The 17,081-nt window shown below is 38.8% G+C and overlaps 1 protein-coding gene across 1 annotated transcript in view; it reads left to right on the top strand.

Moving 5' to 3' along the window:
- The window catches only part of LOC126267286 (ribose-5-phosphate isomerase), a 35,147-nt gene extending 21,399 nt beyond the window's left edge, over positions 1-13,748 (top strand). Inside the window, exons 4-8 of the mRNA XM_049972357.1 lie at positions 2,099-2,214; positions 4,642-4,775; positions 6,282-6,423; positions 9,582-9,684; positions 13,378-13,748. Coding sequence (XP_049828314.1) covers positions 2,099-2,214; positions 4,642-4,775; positions 6,282-6,423; positions 9,582-9,684; positions 13,378-13,472 — 590 coding nt within the window. The 3' untranslated portion in view covers positions 13,473-13,748. The remainder of the gene's footprint in view (positions 1-2,098; positions 2,215-4,641; positions 4,776-6,281; positions 6,424-9,581; positions 9,685-13,377) is intronic.
- The last annotated feature ends 3,333 nt before the right edge of the window (positions 13,749-17,081 follow it).

The raw sequence follows: 17,081 nt of genomic DNA, 5'->3' as shown, positions 1-17,081 counted from the left end.
CTGTACTGCTTAACTTTTCTGTGTACAGCCAACCATTCACAGAACTGTTGTCTGCTTATTGGGAAACCTACGTGCAGCAGTTGCATGGGTTGCACATGGAATGGGTGCAAACCCTCAAGAGTGTAATTGTGCAACATTTGCATTTGTGGAATATTGAGCAGATGGCTAATGCATTGTGTACTGATGGTGAGACTCCATTGTACCTTTGCAGTAATATCTTCCCTTTCCTCAATTGACTGGACAGCCTATCACTGTGATAGTATTCCGGATTCATGCAATGTTTGCAAAACCCTGAGAAATACCCTGGCAAAGGAGGTTTGTTGAGCAGGGAATTGTCTCTGGTACTCTGTCACAGCCACCCAGACACTGTTGTTGCAGTACCTGTACACAAACAACAAATCTCCTTATTCTGAAAGGACAAATGTTTGTGGCATGTTTTTATTCACACATACAATGGATTAGTTGAATGAAACAACACTCAAGCACGACACATACATGGCCTCACTCATGACTGCTGACTGATCCAACCCATGATTGTGCATTGGGTACACCTGTAACTGTTGCCTCGATGCTATGTCACAGTGCTGCCATCTGTTGGAGAAGTATGATCCTAAATCATTCCCCTTCCTGACCACACCATGGGAGGAACACCAGGCTAAGGATGGCAGCGAACCTTATTCGCCCCGGTACCTCGTATGTACGAGAGCTGATGGGGACTCCTTTGTCTCGACAAAGCCTCATTTTTTTTGTAAACCATTTAGAGGACAAGTTTGGGGAGGTGGACAGCATGTCCAGAATGCGGTCAGGGTTAGTCTTGATAACAATGGCATCCTCTGCCCAGTCACATGCATTACTCGCTTGTGACAAGCTGGGAGCTGTTTCTGTTACCATCGTGCCTCATAAGAGCTTAAATATGTTCCAGGATATTATATTCCACATGGACCTTCTTTTGCAGTCTGACCAACTTAGAGTGGCGAGTAGTTCATTTCATCTGGCTTGTCCATCGGGGTCCGAGGGATAATCAGGTTGCCACCGGTACCTTCATCTCGACGTTCGAGGATGACACTTTACCCGAGAAGGTCAAGGTGATGGTCTACCACTGTGATGTTAAGTCATATATCCCTCCCCGAATGTGGTACTTTAAGTGCTGGAAGTTTGGCCATATGTCTCATACCTCTTGTAGGATGGATCAGTCATCTGCCCCACCATTATTCTGTCCACGACACTGCTTATGCAGCATTTTGGTAAGTAACTTTCACACTGGTCTTCACATTCATTTGTGGATGTGTGTAGTCTTAACCCACTCCAGATCAAAACTGGACACATGTTCGTAGGACCTTTTTGGTTTATTTTCATCTGTAGAATCACTTCACAAATTGTGACTTTACTCCTGTGTACTGGAATCAGTCATATACTGCAAAGAAGAACTAATAAGGTGTGAAATATATGTATTATGCTCTAATCTATGCTGTAGATGCACTAAATTGTAATTGTTGTCATTGTATGATCATAAGGTCAAGGCCTATATATAATGATGTGTGTATCAACTGAATACATCAAATGGCTGAATAAGTAAATAAATGTAGACCTTCAGATGAGCTTTTCCTGTCATGCCGCAAAGTCACAAAACCTTAAGAAAGTAACAGATTAAAATTGCCCGCATCTCGTGGTCGTGCGGTAGCCTTCTCGCTTCCCATGCCCGGGTTCCCGGGTTCGATTCCCGGCGGGGTCAGGGATTTTCTCTGCCTCGTGATGACTGGGTGTTGTGTGATGTCCTTAGGTTAGTTAGGTTTAAGTAGTTCTAAGTTGTAGGGGACTGATGACCATAGATGTTAAACCCATAGTGCCCAGAGCCATTTTTTGATTAAAATTCTTGAAAAGAGTCCTTTACAACCAGTAAAACGGGTTATTGTGAACAGTTAGTGAGATGTGTGTGGGAAACCGTTTCTGCCATGACGTTAACATTCTCTGTCTGTTAAGAGAAATGCACTTATTAATTTAGTCTTTTCATGACACAGTATAATGTCTTTATTATTTTATGTTACTGGTTGATTCACTTCTCTTCTTATAATAAAATAAGCATAAATGTTTATTTTAGCTGAGAGAGTTCGTAATGAAAAACTGGAAGTCACATGTGTACCAACATCATTCCAAGCAAGGCAGTTGATCTTGGAAAATCAGCTGCGACTTGGAGATCTAGAAACTCATCCCAAAGTAAGTGCCTTTTATGTCAGAGCTAATGTATTGGCTATTAATAGAAAAGAAGACAATTATACCTCTGCTTCTATTTATTTGGTTTCAAAATATTCTTTGTGAAATATAGTTTAAAAAAAAATATTGAAATCCATGTACACAAATACCTCAATTTTGAGATTTTGTACGTCCTCGTGGACATGATGGCTAAAATATTTGTCAATCCAAATCGTGAGTTACATCCCTGTTTTCTCTGTATTCAATAAACTTTCCAAATTGCTGAATAAGAAATGAAGGTGTTAGCAATCTGACAATCAGCTCGGTATGTATAAAACAGGCCAGTACTTATTGTCAGGAGACAAAATCTATAGTACTGCCAGTAAACTCGCACAAAAGTAAAAGTTACACACTCATCTATATTTTTGAACAGAGGTTGAAAATAACACCTCAGTTGTAACATTCTTTTTATTTTTCATTTGTCGAAACACAATCAGTTTTGGGCTCTTACATGCTCATCATCAGGTGAAAACAGACAAGAGACCAAAGTTAATAATATTTTTTTCATGCAATTGTACAAGCAAACAAAAAAGAAGTGCCATATAACATTTTAGAAAACAGCAGTTCAGCGAGGTGCGGTAAAACCTAAGTCAATGGCAAAGTGACACCAGACAGTACTACAGATGACTGCCTGGGTAAAGAAATACGCAATGAACACTGGGACACTTACACTCTGTGCTCTGACCCCAAGCACAATAATGGATGCGTACAGGATGCAATGTATCACCAGTGAGAGCAGAGTACGGAGTTACATACATGAAGGGGAAAGCAAACTGGTAAGCCAGAGTGGCAAAAGTACTGCCATCTGATTGTTGACAGGAAAAACAAAATGGGTCCAACTAGCCCAGCCCGTTCACAATTTGAATTAGTGATTTACATTCAAAATGAAAAACCCATCACATAGAAAGTTACATGAAAAGCATTAATCTACATTATGGGTGGTAAAGGAACATATTGAACAGGGCAGTACTGAACTGTAGTAAAACTAACAGAAAGCCAGTGACATAAAATTTGTGTATAAATTGTAAAACACATCGAATAACGTGCCACAGACCTGAGTTACAAGAAGATACATATGTGCCACTCCTATTAAAAAGCACCCTGTTGCTGAACAAAAGTGGAATGTCACATCAAATTACAGGCATGGAAATGGAAAAATTTTCATTGTGCTTGGTGACATATATATAAATTTTATGTTGCTCGCTCTCAGTTATTTTTACTACAGTTCTGTACTGCCATATTCAATGTGTTCCTTTATCACTCATAATGTACTTTTAACACTTTCCGTGTAACGTTGTATGTAAATTTTTTTTCCTTCCGTTTTGAATGCAAATCACTAATTCAAATTGTGAACAGCCGGGCTAGTTGGTCCCGCATTGTTCTTCTGGTCAACAGATGGCAGTACTTTTGCCACTCTAGTTTACCAGTTTGCTTCCCCCTTTGTGTATGCTACACTGTGCCCTGCCCTCACTGGTGATACATTGTGTCCTGTACTCATTCTCCACAGCACTCAGGATCACAGCACAAAGTGTAAGTGTCATGGTGTTCACTGCACATTTATTTACCCAGGCAGTCATCCGTAGTATTTTCGGGTGTCACTTTGCCATTAAGTTAGGTTTTAACGCACCTACCCCGACCGCTGTTTTCTAAAATGTTATATGGAACTTTTGTTTTGCTTTTTTATGTGTGCTATTGTGTGTGAAAGCTATTATTAGCCCTGGTCTCTCTTTTATTTTCAGTATAACACCTGATCATGGGCATGTAAGAGCCCAAAACCAGTCACGTATTAACGACTGAAAAATAAAAAGAATCTTACAACTGAAGCAGTATTTTCAACTTTTGCTATAAAGCTCATTTGTGGATGTTCCTCTGGCAGGATGTTTTAGAACTAATAGTTATTTTGTCAGGAAGGAGAGAGGGATAGGAAGCGCAGGTTACTTGGACCCCCGGATGAGAGAGATCCCTCGTTGTGGAAACAAGGCTAGACAAAGAGGAGTCAGGAGGAGTTTAAAGATGATACATTGGTAAGAACTGTGCCAGCTTCAGTCCAAAGATGATAATGACAGAGTAAGAAGGAAAGGTTAGATTATGCCGAAGAGAGATGAACAGTGCAAATAAGAAATATGACAAGAAAAGTAAATGTGTCTCATAATTTGGTAGTTTTCTTAACTAAATTTTTCTTTGGTACAAGTGAGTATATAAACACTCTCATCATGTTGAGTTTAATGGTAAGTAGTGGTATCTCACCTTTGTGTGAAATAATGAATTTTGATTATCATTATTCTGGTATTTATTAAAGGTAAGTATTGCTTCCAATGCCAAACTACCACTTGAGAATACCATAACTATTGATAATATATCAATATATTGCAAAAGATTTATACCTTTCAGTTGGACTGTGCTATTGATGGAGCTGATGAAGTGGATGCTGACTTGGTTCTTATCAAAGGTGGAGGGGGTTGCTTAACGCAGGAAAAAATTGTAGCTTCCTGCGCCCAAAAATTCATTGTTATAGCAGATTACACGTAAGTAATGTTAGAAAATGTGTGTTTCCTCTTACTATGCCATTAATGGAAATTATGATTTAAGAACATATAAGCTCTTAACGTTAAACAAAATAGTGAGTGGGAAACATCAATCACATAACAACTCAAGGTGAAAAGCTCTCAGCTTTCACATACATAGAACTGACACCCAGGGAATATTCATTTATTGTAATGATGGTTCACACAGCAATGTAAGTAAAGTGTCAACTTGGTCTGTGAAGTAGTTCAAAGGGATGAACAAAGAATACTGTAATATTGTAAAATTAATTTGTTTTGGATTGCCATTGCAGTGCAAATTCATACAAACATCATGAAGGTTTATAAGGAACCTGCTCCTTCATGTTGAGCAATTAAGGAACAGATAGTTAATTAAAACAGTCATACGTCTCTTGAAGATGAACTACATAAAGGATACGAGAGTGAATTATCGATAAAGTGCACAATAAGAATCCTGAGGTTTGGCAGTTGAAGATGCGTCTCGAAAGAAATATATGATGTCATCGGGTGGAATACTTGTAAGGTATATAGGACAATGCACTTACTCACAAAAGTGCTTTGCTGACAGGAATCTGAGGGGTTTAAAATATGAAATGTTGAAGCTGCCACCTTAATCAGTCTGTTTGGCACCCATCCACCTTCTCTAAAGAAATTTCTACCTGGAATATATTTTGGATCCAGTGAGTAGCTTATGGTAGCTGTAGATATTTATTTTGCTGAACTTCCAGAATAGCACTTCAGGGTGGAATCTGTTCGCTACAGAAACATTTAATACAGCATATTAAACCAGATGAAGAGCGTGTCAGGAAGGTAATGGATTTCTTTTTAGCCAAAATGATTCTTTGACTATCAGTCCTAAAACTTATCACTTTGCTCCCCAAAAATGTGGTGAGATTGTCAGTTCAACATTAATTTTACTTCAGAGAAGAAGCAGAGTTTACAGTGTAGGAACATATACCTGTATACACGTGCAGAAAATCTTTCCTTCCCCACACCCTTCTCCTCGCCATACACACTGTGAAGGCCATTTTAGGTTTCAAAGGCTGTGTGTCTGTCTTACAAAGTGTATTTCTTAAAAGTAAGTGGCAGTCTTTTCTCTGTCACTTACATTCCATTAGCAGTAAGTGTAAGAAGTACACTGGAAGCATGTTAAGATATCACTCATTTGCCACAAGTATTGTACTGTTTTCTTTCATTCCGTGTCCTTGCTGGTTTTATTTTGAAAAGAATCAGCAGTATAATATTTCGTCCTTTTTTTAAAAAATCATATCTGTTTTCTTCCATGACAATTTACAATATGGTCTTCTGAGTTTCTTTTCATCACTGCCTGTCTCAAGTGATAATTTCATAAGGTATGGGAAAGTGTGTGAAAGAAAAGGAAATAGTTGTAATGAATCGAGTCCATTGAACTTTAAATTTAGTTTAGATATTTAAGTTTTTCCAAGTCATTTGTAAGGACTAAGTGGGATTAATTAAACTGTATTTCAGCAAAGACTCCAGTAACTTGGGAGACCAGTATCATAAAGGAATACCAATTGAAGTTATTCCCATGGCCTATGTTCCTATCCAGAAAAAGATAGTTGAACTTTATGGTGGTCCCACAGAATTGAGAATGGCAAAGGCAAAAGCTGTAAGTAAAATAAAAATTATATGTATCATTCTTACAAAAATTGAAAAATTGTATTTCATTATGTTTGGAACACATTTAATGTGCTCTCTCTCTCTCTCTCTCTCTCTCTCTCTCTCTCTCTCTCTCCTTCCTTTTTTTTTGGGGGGGGGGGGGGGGCACCATGTAGGGCTACTAACTTAACAACAAACCACTTGCTTTTATTATGTGTTCAAAACATGTTGTGATGCCAGCTAATGATTTACAGCAGTCATTGTTCTCCATCCCTCCTTACACTCCCCCCCCACCCCATTTTCCATATCTCATTCCTTGTGGTATTATGAAGATGCTTTCTTTTGTGAACCATTGCATTTTTATAAGTAAACATGTCTCTTCATCACTTGGGAAACAACGGAAGTGGCAGAAATACCGGACAGTTTTTATTTATGCACATTATGGCAGTCGCATGGAGGGGAACATAGCATAACCCAGGTTACTCTAGGCAGTTTCAGTTGCCCTGGAGCAGTGATCCAGTGAGCATCATGTGTTCTGTTGTCACACGACGTCAGTTTCGCAGACATTTTCATGTGAGTATTAGGGGCAAATTGCATCCCGTAACACGGTTAAATTGTGGGTCAAGGACTTTAGATCAACTAGTTCCACATTAAAACAAAAGCCTAAAGGATGTTCAAGGTCAATCAGGACACCAGACAACATTGAGCGTGTGAGGCAAGCCATGCTGACTAGCCCGCATTGACCTGTGCATAGACAAGTTGGTGCTCTTTTAGTGTCTGACCGAATACTGCACGAGAAACTACACCTTCACCTGTGTAAAACTGCAATTGTTCAAAAGCTTAAACTTCGTGACTACACTAATCGGCAGAGGTTTTCAGAACAAATTAGTGATCTGATGGATGGTGACAAAATTCTTGTAAAGAGTGATAAGGCTCATTTCCATCTTGACGGATATGTTAACAAAGAAAATTTTCACTATTGGTCAGGCACAAAACCACAAGAGTTACATGAACAACCTGTGCATTGTTCCAAAGTAACAGTGTGGTGTGTGGGTTTACAAATAAATGTGTTACTGGGCCGTACTTTTTGTGGAAGGAGGGCGAACAGATCCAGTAAACCAAGAATGTTACTTGAGAATGTTGGACACTTTCTTAATTCCTGAACTAAAAAGAAAACATCGTGGTATGAAAAGATTTTGTCCCAACAAGACGGAAAAACTGCCCACACAACAAATGATGTGATGGGCTATTTGAGGAGGAAGTTTCGTGGCCACTTCATCTCCCATAACGGTAATGTTTGCGTGGCCTGCCTGCGCGATCTGGATCCGTCCTACCAATACCAGCTTTTCTGAACTGCAAAGGCTGGAACTCTTCCTACAACAAAGCCTTTGTTCTTGTAACTCCCCCGGCCACAACCTATGCTAGCCCCTGTCCTCCACTTGCCTGTCCCCTTCTACACTCCCACTCCAGCACTAAACACGCCCTCTATTCCGCCAATGAACTTAGTCTCTCTCATTCTCTACTTCTATCTTCTCCTTCCTCTATTTTCCAACCCTAACTCCCACCCCCCTCCCCAGCACAGCCTCCTGACTGCATCTAATGGCCCTATCATGTCCCCATAGTGTCCTTGCACACTATGGACAACACATCATCTTTCTCCGACTCCTATCCTGCCCTGTGCCACTTCCTTACTCCCATCACCCTCATTGGAATACTGCTTACATCAGTTGCAGTCTGCAGTTAGGCCACACTGGCTAGAGACGTTCCCCCCTCCCCCCCTCCTCCTCCTCTCTCTCTCTCTCTCTCTCTCTCTCTCTCTCTCTCTCTCTCTCAATATTGTTGATATTCTGTCCTGGACTTTCCATTGTTCAGTTTGCTATTTTATCACTTGTGCATTAAGAAATTTTAAAAAATCCCAGAGTTGAGGATTGTGCAGTATCATACCATGTTCACTTATTTAAAAATATGCAAACCCTTTATGAGTATTCAACACCATTGCATGGAAAATTTCAGTTGAGCACCTGCAGCTGGTTTCAAGGACAATGAAGGATTGATACCAGAGTTATAATTAATGCTCATGTCAGGTTGACTGTGATAGAGATTTCTTGATCTGACATTATAAATGTCCAGTTTTTTTAAAATACAGACTGCGGCTGTAACAGGTTATATAGGGAGTTGCCCTTATACCGTGGTATAACATGCATGTTGTAGACTAAGTTTCTGAGAACACTCCTAGGCTGCAAAGTATTGAGGGAGCTGAGCAGCAGCAGGTACAAAACTGTCTTTGATTTTGAGTGGGGGGGGGGGGGGGGGGGGCGTAAATAGAATGTCCAACCATGAAACTAGCATAACCAAAAATTAAACATATCCATTCTTCTCATGCATCATGGTGAACTCCAGATTCATATGGATGGAGCTTAGATGTTTTAGAAATTTAATCAATTTCTTCTCATGACTAAACTTTCATTGTATATCCAAAACACCATCTGTTTCAAAACTGCTAAGTTCACTACTTTCACCTGTCTTCCATAAAAAGTTAAACCATCAGACAACTACACTAGTAGCATTAGCGACTGCTCAAGATTGTTTCTCAATTCAGCTGTATTCATTAGCAGAATAAAAACACTTTGATTAAATTCAGTTTTTTGCTGACATCGACAAGGAAACATTAAAGTGAAATATTTCTTCCCGCTTTGTCAACTTGATTCAGATTCATTTTTTACTCAAGCACCTCTTGTTAATTCCTTAACATTGATGACAAGCAAGTTCAAGTCTCGTCTCACACACAACGTAATTACTTGAATCGTGTACTAACCTCTACTTTTTTGGCTTGTAAATAAATGTATTATTGTTGAGCATTGTATTAATTTCAATGACATGTGGTCCACAAATCCTGGCCACAACCACACCTTTTCAGATTTTGATAGTTAATAAAGTGATGGAAATAAAATTGTCAGATAATTTAATAAGCTTGGATAACCATTTTCATTCAGATATTATATGGAATTCTTATATTATAGTCACTGAAAAGCTTCCAGCTTTCCATTGAAGCAACATTTTTCTTCATTGAATGTGTGATCTGTTTGATGCTTGATGCCTTAATTGCTTGTAATACATTTTACCAGATTCAAGTAGAATGGTACTGATGTATTTACATTTGTTTACAAGGGTCCTGTGGTCACAGACAATGGAAATTTTATTCTTGATTGGAAGTTTGAAAAGGGAAAATACGATTGGGCTTCCGTCAACTCAACTCTGAAAATGATTCCAGGTAAGATGTAGCTTGCCGTTTTCAGTCTGATTACAGATTATGGATTGTGTTCAGTTTTTCTCCTATAGTTCCTGCCTGGTCAGACATTTTGCTTTCATCTGTCAATCAAGTGACTAAGTTTTATGTTCTTTATTGTAAGGTTTGAGGCGAATAATTGATAATTCATGAGTGATGATTCCTAGGTAATATATCAGTACTCTTTATTGCAGAACCACAGAATTAAGTACCATTCAACTTAATGCATATTTGGAAATACACCACTAAAAGATCATCCTGATCAGATACAAGTAAAACACAATAAAAAGTCTGTAGTGATGCTGGTCACAACAGTCTCTGCTAAGCACAAGTACCACTAGTTAAATTCCATCCTTGCTGGCTGCTGGAGTGGTATCACGATGTGGTGCAGATGCAATGTCGACTGACAGAGCTGTTAAGGCTGAAGAAGTGGGATTGCAGGAAGAGGTTGGCATGGGCTTATTGGGAGCCCAACATGAAGCTGCAGCATGGGTGCAGCTGGTGCCCAGTGTGAACTCGATACAAGCTTACCACGAGTCCAGTGGGAACTTGGCAAGAACTCTTAATGTATGGACCACCGGAAGTAAAGCCCAGAGCTGCAAACAACTGCATGCTAAATGTCTGGCGGTGACTTATATATGTTTGGTTTGGTTTGTGGGGCACTCAACAGCGTGGTTATTAGCAACTTATATATGCAACAGCTAGATGAATATCTGCAAACTCTTGACGGGCATGTGACTCGCAGATGAAAACTAGTCCCCTCAATTGCAGTGCCACCATTGCTGAAGCGTGCACTGCACTTGAGTGATGATGGCGCAACTGGTAGTGCCTGGTAGCGATCATGGTCTCAGCAGATTGTTTGTCAGCAGTGGAGTGTCATTAACATGTGATGCACTTACAATTCTTGTAAACAGGCTACTCGCAGGCTGAAGATGTAGCCAGAAAATGGCCAGGTGACAAAGTAAAAGTTAATTCTCAGCTAGCCAGCACTACAACACTACATTTTCCATTCGTTTCTTTTTTTCCACTTTCAGTGGCTGGCCAATGTAAAATAAAATCAATCTTCGATATATACGAGGGTTGGAAGTGGCAACTATTTATTTACATCTCGTACAAAATTTACTTGTTTCAAGGTTTTACTGACCTTCAGAGTAGCATTCCAGGTTGTATGGCTGTGGTCCATGGGATTCCTCTATCCCTGACGTTTCGTCTAAAGCTACGTTGGACATCTTCGGAAGTGCTCCTGGTTGTGCTGAGTCTTGCCGAGTTGGAAAGACTAAGCACGTCCTAAGATGTCCAATGTAGCTTCAGACAAAACGTCAGGATAGAGGAATTCCATGGACCACAGCCATACAACTCGGAAGAATTCTCGGCACCTGCAGAAAGTGTCATCTCTTCTGTCTCTATGCTGTTCATTTTTGGAACACAACCTACAACCAGCTTAGAGACAGAAGTGATGACACTTTCTGCAGGACCTGACCATCATTTTGCAGGACAATGCTCAAGCACGTAGTGCAAGCTGTTCCTGATTTGTTTGACTGATAGGGCTGCTAAGTTCAGTACCAATTACTGCACTCCCCCGACTTAAGCCCTTGTGTGCTCAATTCAATTTCTAAACTGAAGGAAACACTTCACGGCATTCACTTCAGAACTGCTAGAAATTCGTCAGGCAATAGACTATGGTGTTCGAACTGTCAACACAACTTGCACTGCTAAAGTATCCTACGACTTCCACATTGCTGGCAGTGGGTTATACGCAATGCTGGTGACTACTTTGAAGGTCAGTAAAACTTTGAAATAATTATCTATTTTGTACAAGCTTAAATAAATAGTTGCCACTATTAAAGTTCCAACCCTTGTATTTTGCTAGGATGAGTCTTTCCTGTACTGAGATTTGGAACTGTTTAGCTGGCAGTTCTAATGTTATATTCCTTCTCAGGTTATATTTTCAGTTTTGTTCAAAATAACAGTGTTTCACAGAGGAATACTCAAAATGTAATTGCCTGCTATTGCTATAAGTAAAATAAAAATAAGACCCAAACACATGTTAACAATATTTGTGTCTGTTAGAACAGACCCAAAAATTTAAGCAATTCTGTTTCAATATGAAGCTGACCTGGGTGGTAAGCATGCTACCAGAAGTTCCATTTGAGAGCAGAAAAGTCATGTAGAAGTGGAATCTGGTGTGGTTAATAATGTATCTATGGGGACCAGGTGTGCATTTGGTGGGAATGAAGAAATAATTGATTTCTGGAAGTGGTTTTCCTTGGTAAAAGGTAGGTACTTAAGATTACGAGTTGTCAGTATTGCTCAAAGGCTGGAAGCCAGCAGTGATAGAAAACCAAAGTCGTGTATTGGGATGCAAGTATATAGAGATGTGACCTGTCAAAGCCTACTTTGGCTCTGCTCAGTTTCTGCAAGATGTTTAGTAGTGTTGATTAGATCATCAGTACTTTTGAAATAAGGCAGTAAAATTTATCAATTAACTCTCTGAAGTTATTCAAAATATACCTGAGAAACAATGTAACACTGTTGCACATTTGGAAAAGAGGAGACATCTTGAAAGTATTTTGTTTCAAGAGGTGTGCATGCTGAACTTGCCCACATTATTTGTTGCACTTTGTTAATTGAATCTGTACTATTCAGAAATTCATAAAAACAGAACGGCTGACACTAAAATCCCAGAAGCAGATAGTTTTAAAACCCATAGAAGCTAGAACTGGAAGACCACAGTTGATGATTCATAAGCAAAGGAGGAAGAAAATACAAAGATACGATACAAAGATGGACTATGAAAAAGAAACAGTAAACTGTAGAACCTCTATTTGCAAGAGTATTTAATGTGAAAATGAAATTGCAAGAGGGAGCAGTGTTAAAAGAAATTTGGATGAATGGGGGAGGCAGAGGAGAGGAGAGGAGAGGAGGAGGGAGTCGAAATAAAGTGAACAGGAGAAGATATTTATATTAGGAGAAGCCAGATAGGTGAGAAAAACAAGCACATGCTATTTTCTCACTTCTGACAAACTGAGGCTTTGGTGCTGGAAGGAGAAGTCCAAATTTCTCAGTTGATGAAGCTACCACCAAGGCCAAGACTATTTAGCTGCAAGGTGTGTGCTTGATGCAGTGTTGTACGATATTTGTATGGGCTCTCTCTGTCTCCGTTCATTTCTAATGCCAGTTTTGTGGTTGTTTTGTTGACATATACCAACTGACATGGTACTAACTTATCCCTGCGCACTTTCCTCTTTGCTATTTGATATACTTTTTCCCTGCTTCATATGTAGACTACCATACTGTTCTTTGCTTTTCGTTGTTCTAGAATCATCATTCACTGCAATCTTTTCTTGTAGTATTGTTGTTGCAGTGTTTCCAGATTACATGTGACTTCTTCTGACATTTTAAACTTCTATTTTTTCAAAACCATATATTTTAGTGATTAAAAAACAAGTTTTTCAGTAGTAACTTTTATATTCCAGAATATGGTGCTCTGTTTTTTATGCTGTGGTTAAAACTGTGACATGGCTTGGTTTCCTATGCTATGATTAAAATGTGACATGAGTTCCTAGTTTGTGAAGACGTGGTCAGATTCTCTTATGCTAATCATAAAATACTACTTTTGCGAATTATGTTATGTGGGCTCAGACAGAAGTGTTTAATTAAACTATTTTTCTGTTCTAGGTGTTGTCGAGACTGGCTTATTTGTAAATATGGCAACCAAGGTATATTTTGGAATGGCTGATGGGAGTGTGAAAGAACGTGTACCTGCTCAGTAGGGTATGATGACTCGTCACCTGTAGCTTGCCATATTATGAAGACTGACAAAATGAGTGACTCTGTGAATCTCATAAAAGGACTGCAGAGCATTCTGACAATTTTAAGAGTAATTTTTTATATATATTTTTTAAGCGTGGTTGACAGTTGTGTTAGGGGAAAAATGTTGAGAGCCTTATGGATGATACTGCAGGATATATTGACTTTACCAGTACAATTTTTTAAAACTACTTAAAAGTTCTATGTCAAATCAAAATAAAATATTTTCTTTCCTTTCATTTTCAAATGTCCACACATTTTCACTTTCATAAATGTCTAGTGTATAGCAATGTTAGGTATGACTGAAAGTTAACGTATCCAGCGACTGTTCATGATCTCAGCTCATGCAAGGGTAAAACACTTTGTGAAGTTCATACCAGTGAGTAACAGAGCTAGGAACAGGTACATAAATGATTTGTTTTATGTCTGGCAGATTATATATTCTTACTCAAATAACATGTTTAGGTACCTTTCCTTCTCTTATGCGCCCAGGGGTTGTTAAAAAAAAAAGAAGATTAGTACCAGAAAAAGAATAAAAATAAAAACTGTTGGTGATAAATACAAGCAAAGAATATGGAAACAATGAGCAACAAGTTGCATAAAAGAAATTTAACTTCCTTACTGGTTTTGGTCACTTAGTTGCCTTCTTCAGAAGGTTATGCCTATCGCATTATTTGCAAATGTCAGTGATAATGTGCATACAGAATAATGTCATGGCCAAGTAGTTCAGTGTCTGCATAAAACTAGTACAAAGAAGTAAAGCAAAAAGTACAGACATCATGCCAGGTGGCATAAACTTCGGAGGAAGGACACTGAAGTGCCCGAGTCCAACAAAAAAAATTTAATTTCTTTTATGCAACTGGTTGATTATTATTTCATTATATATAACTACAGTTGCTGGAGGTGGATAAAATACTAAGCTAATAATAAATAAAGAAACATTTCTGTGAGATTTTATTGGTGTTGTCCTCGTGACAACAGCAAATCATACATTGATATTACATTTAAAATGTGAAAATACATTGTCCTCTTGCATGTTATATGTATATCAAGATAGATAACTGTTTGTAACAATACAAGAGTACTAGGTAGTGAACACACACAGGAAGGACAAAGAGTTGCATAACAATCTAATAGCACAAGTCTTGAGAGCTTTCATATTTTTGGGTAGTATGTTGTGTGGCTAAGTTAGATGTTTCTGTATTTTTTGTAGTTCATAATATGACTGCACCAGTATAGCTTATTTATTTGACCTTCCTAAGTATAACATGTAATGGTATTGCATCGTTGGGGCCATCAATGCTTTATTTGGACATAAGTTGACTTCCCTCTTCCGTCAACACATCTGGCTTCAAACTTGCAGTTTTAGGCTTATCCCTCCAGTCAGTCATTGCTGTGATCGGCCTGATTATTGCTTCGCTGATGATGCCGATTTGCCTTTGGTGGACTGAGTAGTAAATTCAAAATTTGGCAGATACTGGCAATTGTGCACACTGTGTGCGTGTTAGGTGTGGGGAGTCATCCCTTGTTTGGAATGGGTTTTATTGTATGCAATGAAGAGCACAGAGCACGGTCAAATGCAGGATGTAGCTTGTCAGGGTCAACAGCGTGTCACTTCTGATCAGAAGCAGTTCTTTCTTGTTCCTAGAGGCTATCTGAGTTGGTAAAGGTGGAGTTGGTAAAGGTGGAGTTGGTAAAGGTGGAGTTGGTAAAGGTGGAGTTGGTAAAGGTGGAGTTGGTAAAGGTGGAGTTGGTAAAGGTGGAGTTGGTAAAGGTGGAGTTGGTAAAGGTGGAGTTGGTAAAGGTGGAGTTGGTAAAGGTGGAGTTGGTAAAGGTGGAGTTGGTAAAGATTGCCAAGCTCGCAAGGCAAAGACAGAGCTCACCATTCACAGCAACATTGATAGGATTTGCTTTGAACCTCTGCCACAGGTAGAGAAGAGTGGAGGATCTAAATCATAGGCTCTGACATTTCTTCAACAATATAGGCTATAGATTCTTCACATCGGAGGCTCAAGATTTGTTAGGTTCCTGTATGTACATCAGGAGCCCACCACACGTCGGATATGGCTATATGCGAGGCCAAGGCTTTGTGTGTATGGGGGGAGGGGGGGGGACTGAGCAGTGGGGGGTTGTTTTTTAGTATCTTGTGAAAACTGAAACAATGTTATAAATTGAAAGGGATCAGACTAAATGCTAGGTAAGAACAGACCAAGAAAAAAAAAATCATAGTTGTTCATTGTTGTAACCATATTGCGAAAGAGCTTCAAAATCTCAAAGATAACACAAAAAAAGGTAATGAAACTGGCTGAAGCTGGAGATAAGACAAGCCAAAAGTTTTACTTGGGTTTAGGGTTTCGGTGCTGACAGGAAGTGTGTGTGTGTGTGTGTGTGTGTGTGTGTGTGTGTGTGTGTGTGTGTGTGTGTGTGTGTGTGTAGTAGAAGTAAGTTTTTGCTGTACACCCAGTATTGGAAGTAAATTAACAGTTGGTTCTTTCTACTGTTCCACTGACTCCCCTGATAATCACAAAAACACTCAAAGGCAAACTCAAGTCTGATTCGTATAGGTATGTGTCATACAGTTATGCTTGGAGGAGAGTTCAATCTTACCAGGATATATTGATGAAAAGAAGTCTTTAAAAGCAGTCACAGGAATAAAACATCTATGTAATTCTACTAAATGCCTTCTCTGAAAGTTACTTTGAGCAATTAGTTCTGGAGTCCACACACTGTATAAATACTTGAACTACATTTCTTAGCCATAAATAATCTGTAGAAACTCGAGAGCATCATTATGAAGTGAAATAAAAGGGTTATTGTTATTGATTGTAACAATCCTGGGGTCTGTGGTATTTCCGAAACGGTGCAAGCATTCAAGATAGGATTTCAAAAACTTTTTAAAAAATCAATTTTTCAAAAATATGTTCATTTTCTAGTGTACATCTTTCTGGAGAGTTTGATATATAAAACATGTCATTTGGTATTAAATGTGCTGCAGTGCAGTGTCACGCCTCTTCACACAGCATTCTCCTATCGCACGTCTCTATAATTCATTGTGTGGAATTCAAACGTGTAAATTTTGTAATGGAAGCCATTAAACCTATATTCAGGATAGTGGAAATTAAAAGTCCTATGGTGCCTCTCCTGCTCCCAGTTGGCCGGTTTGACATCCTAACCCCCTTTTAAAAAACTCACAATTAATATTGGGTGGGATTATTTGTGATTGGTAGAATAAGAACTCTTCAGAAAATTTGTACTGTTCATTGCTTATTAGCTAACAATTTTCTCTTTTGTGTGACAAAAAATTAAGTATAGGAAACGTAAAAGCAGTAAAGACAAGAGACAAGCAAGATAGTACAAATTTCTTCAATCCTTAGGTCCCAGCATTTTTTTCTCTCTAATCTTGCTGCTGCGTTACACAGTGTGCTTTCCTTTCTATGAATGAATCTATTACCTCAACAAAGTTTGTAAAACATTTTGCTATATGAAAAATCAAAATGTCGTTGTCTAATACTGAAAAGTTATTAATAAGAATAGTACCCAGGACTGTTGTGGTTCCTCGATGTGATTATATC

The sequence above is a fragment of the Schistocerca gregaria genome, chromosome 4 (assembly GCF_023897955.1).
Source record: "Schistocerca gregaria isolate iqSchGreg1 chromosome 4, iqSchGreg1.2, whole genome shotgun sequence".
Classification (NCBI taxonomy): Eukaryota; Metazoa; Arthropoda; class Insecta; order Orthoptera; family Acrididae; genus Schistocerca; species Schistocerca gregaria.
Note: the sequence above shows the minus strand (reverse complement) of the source record. Positions and strands in the feature narration are given on the sequence as shown.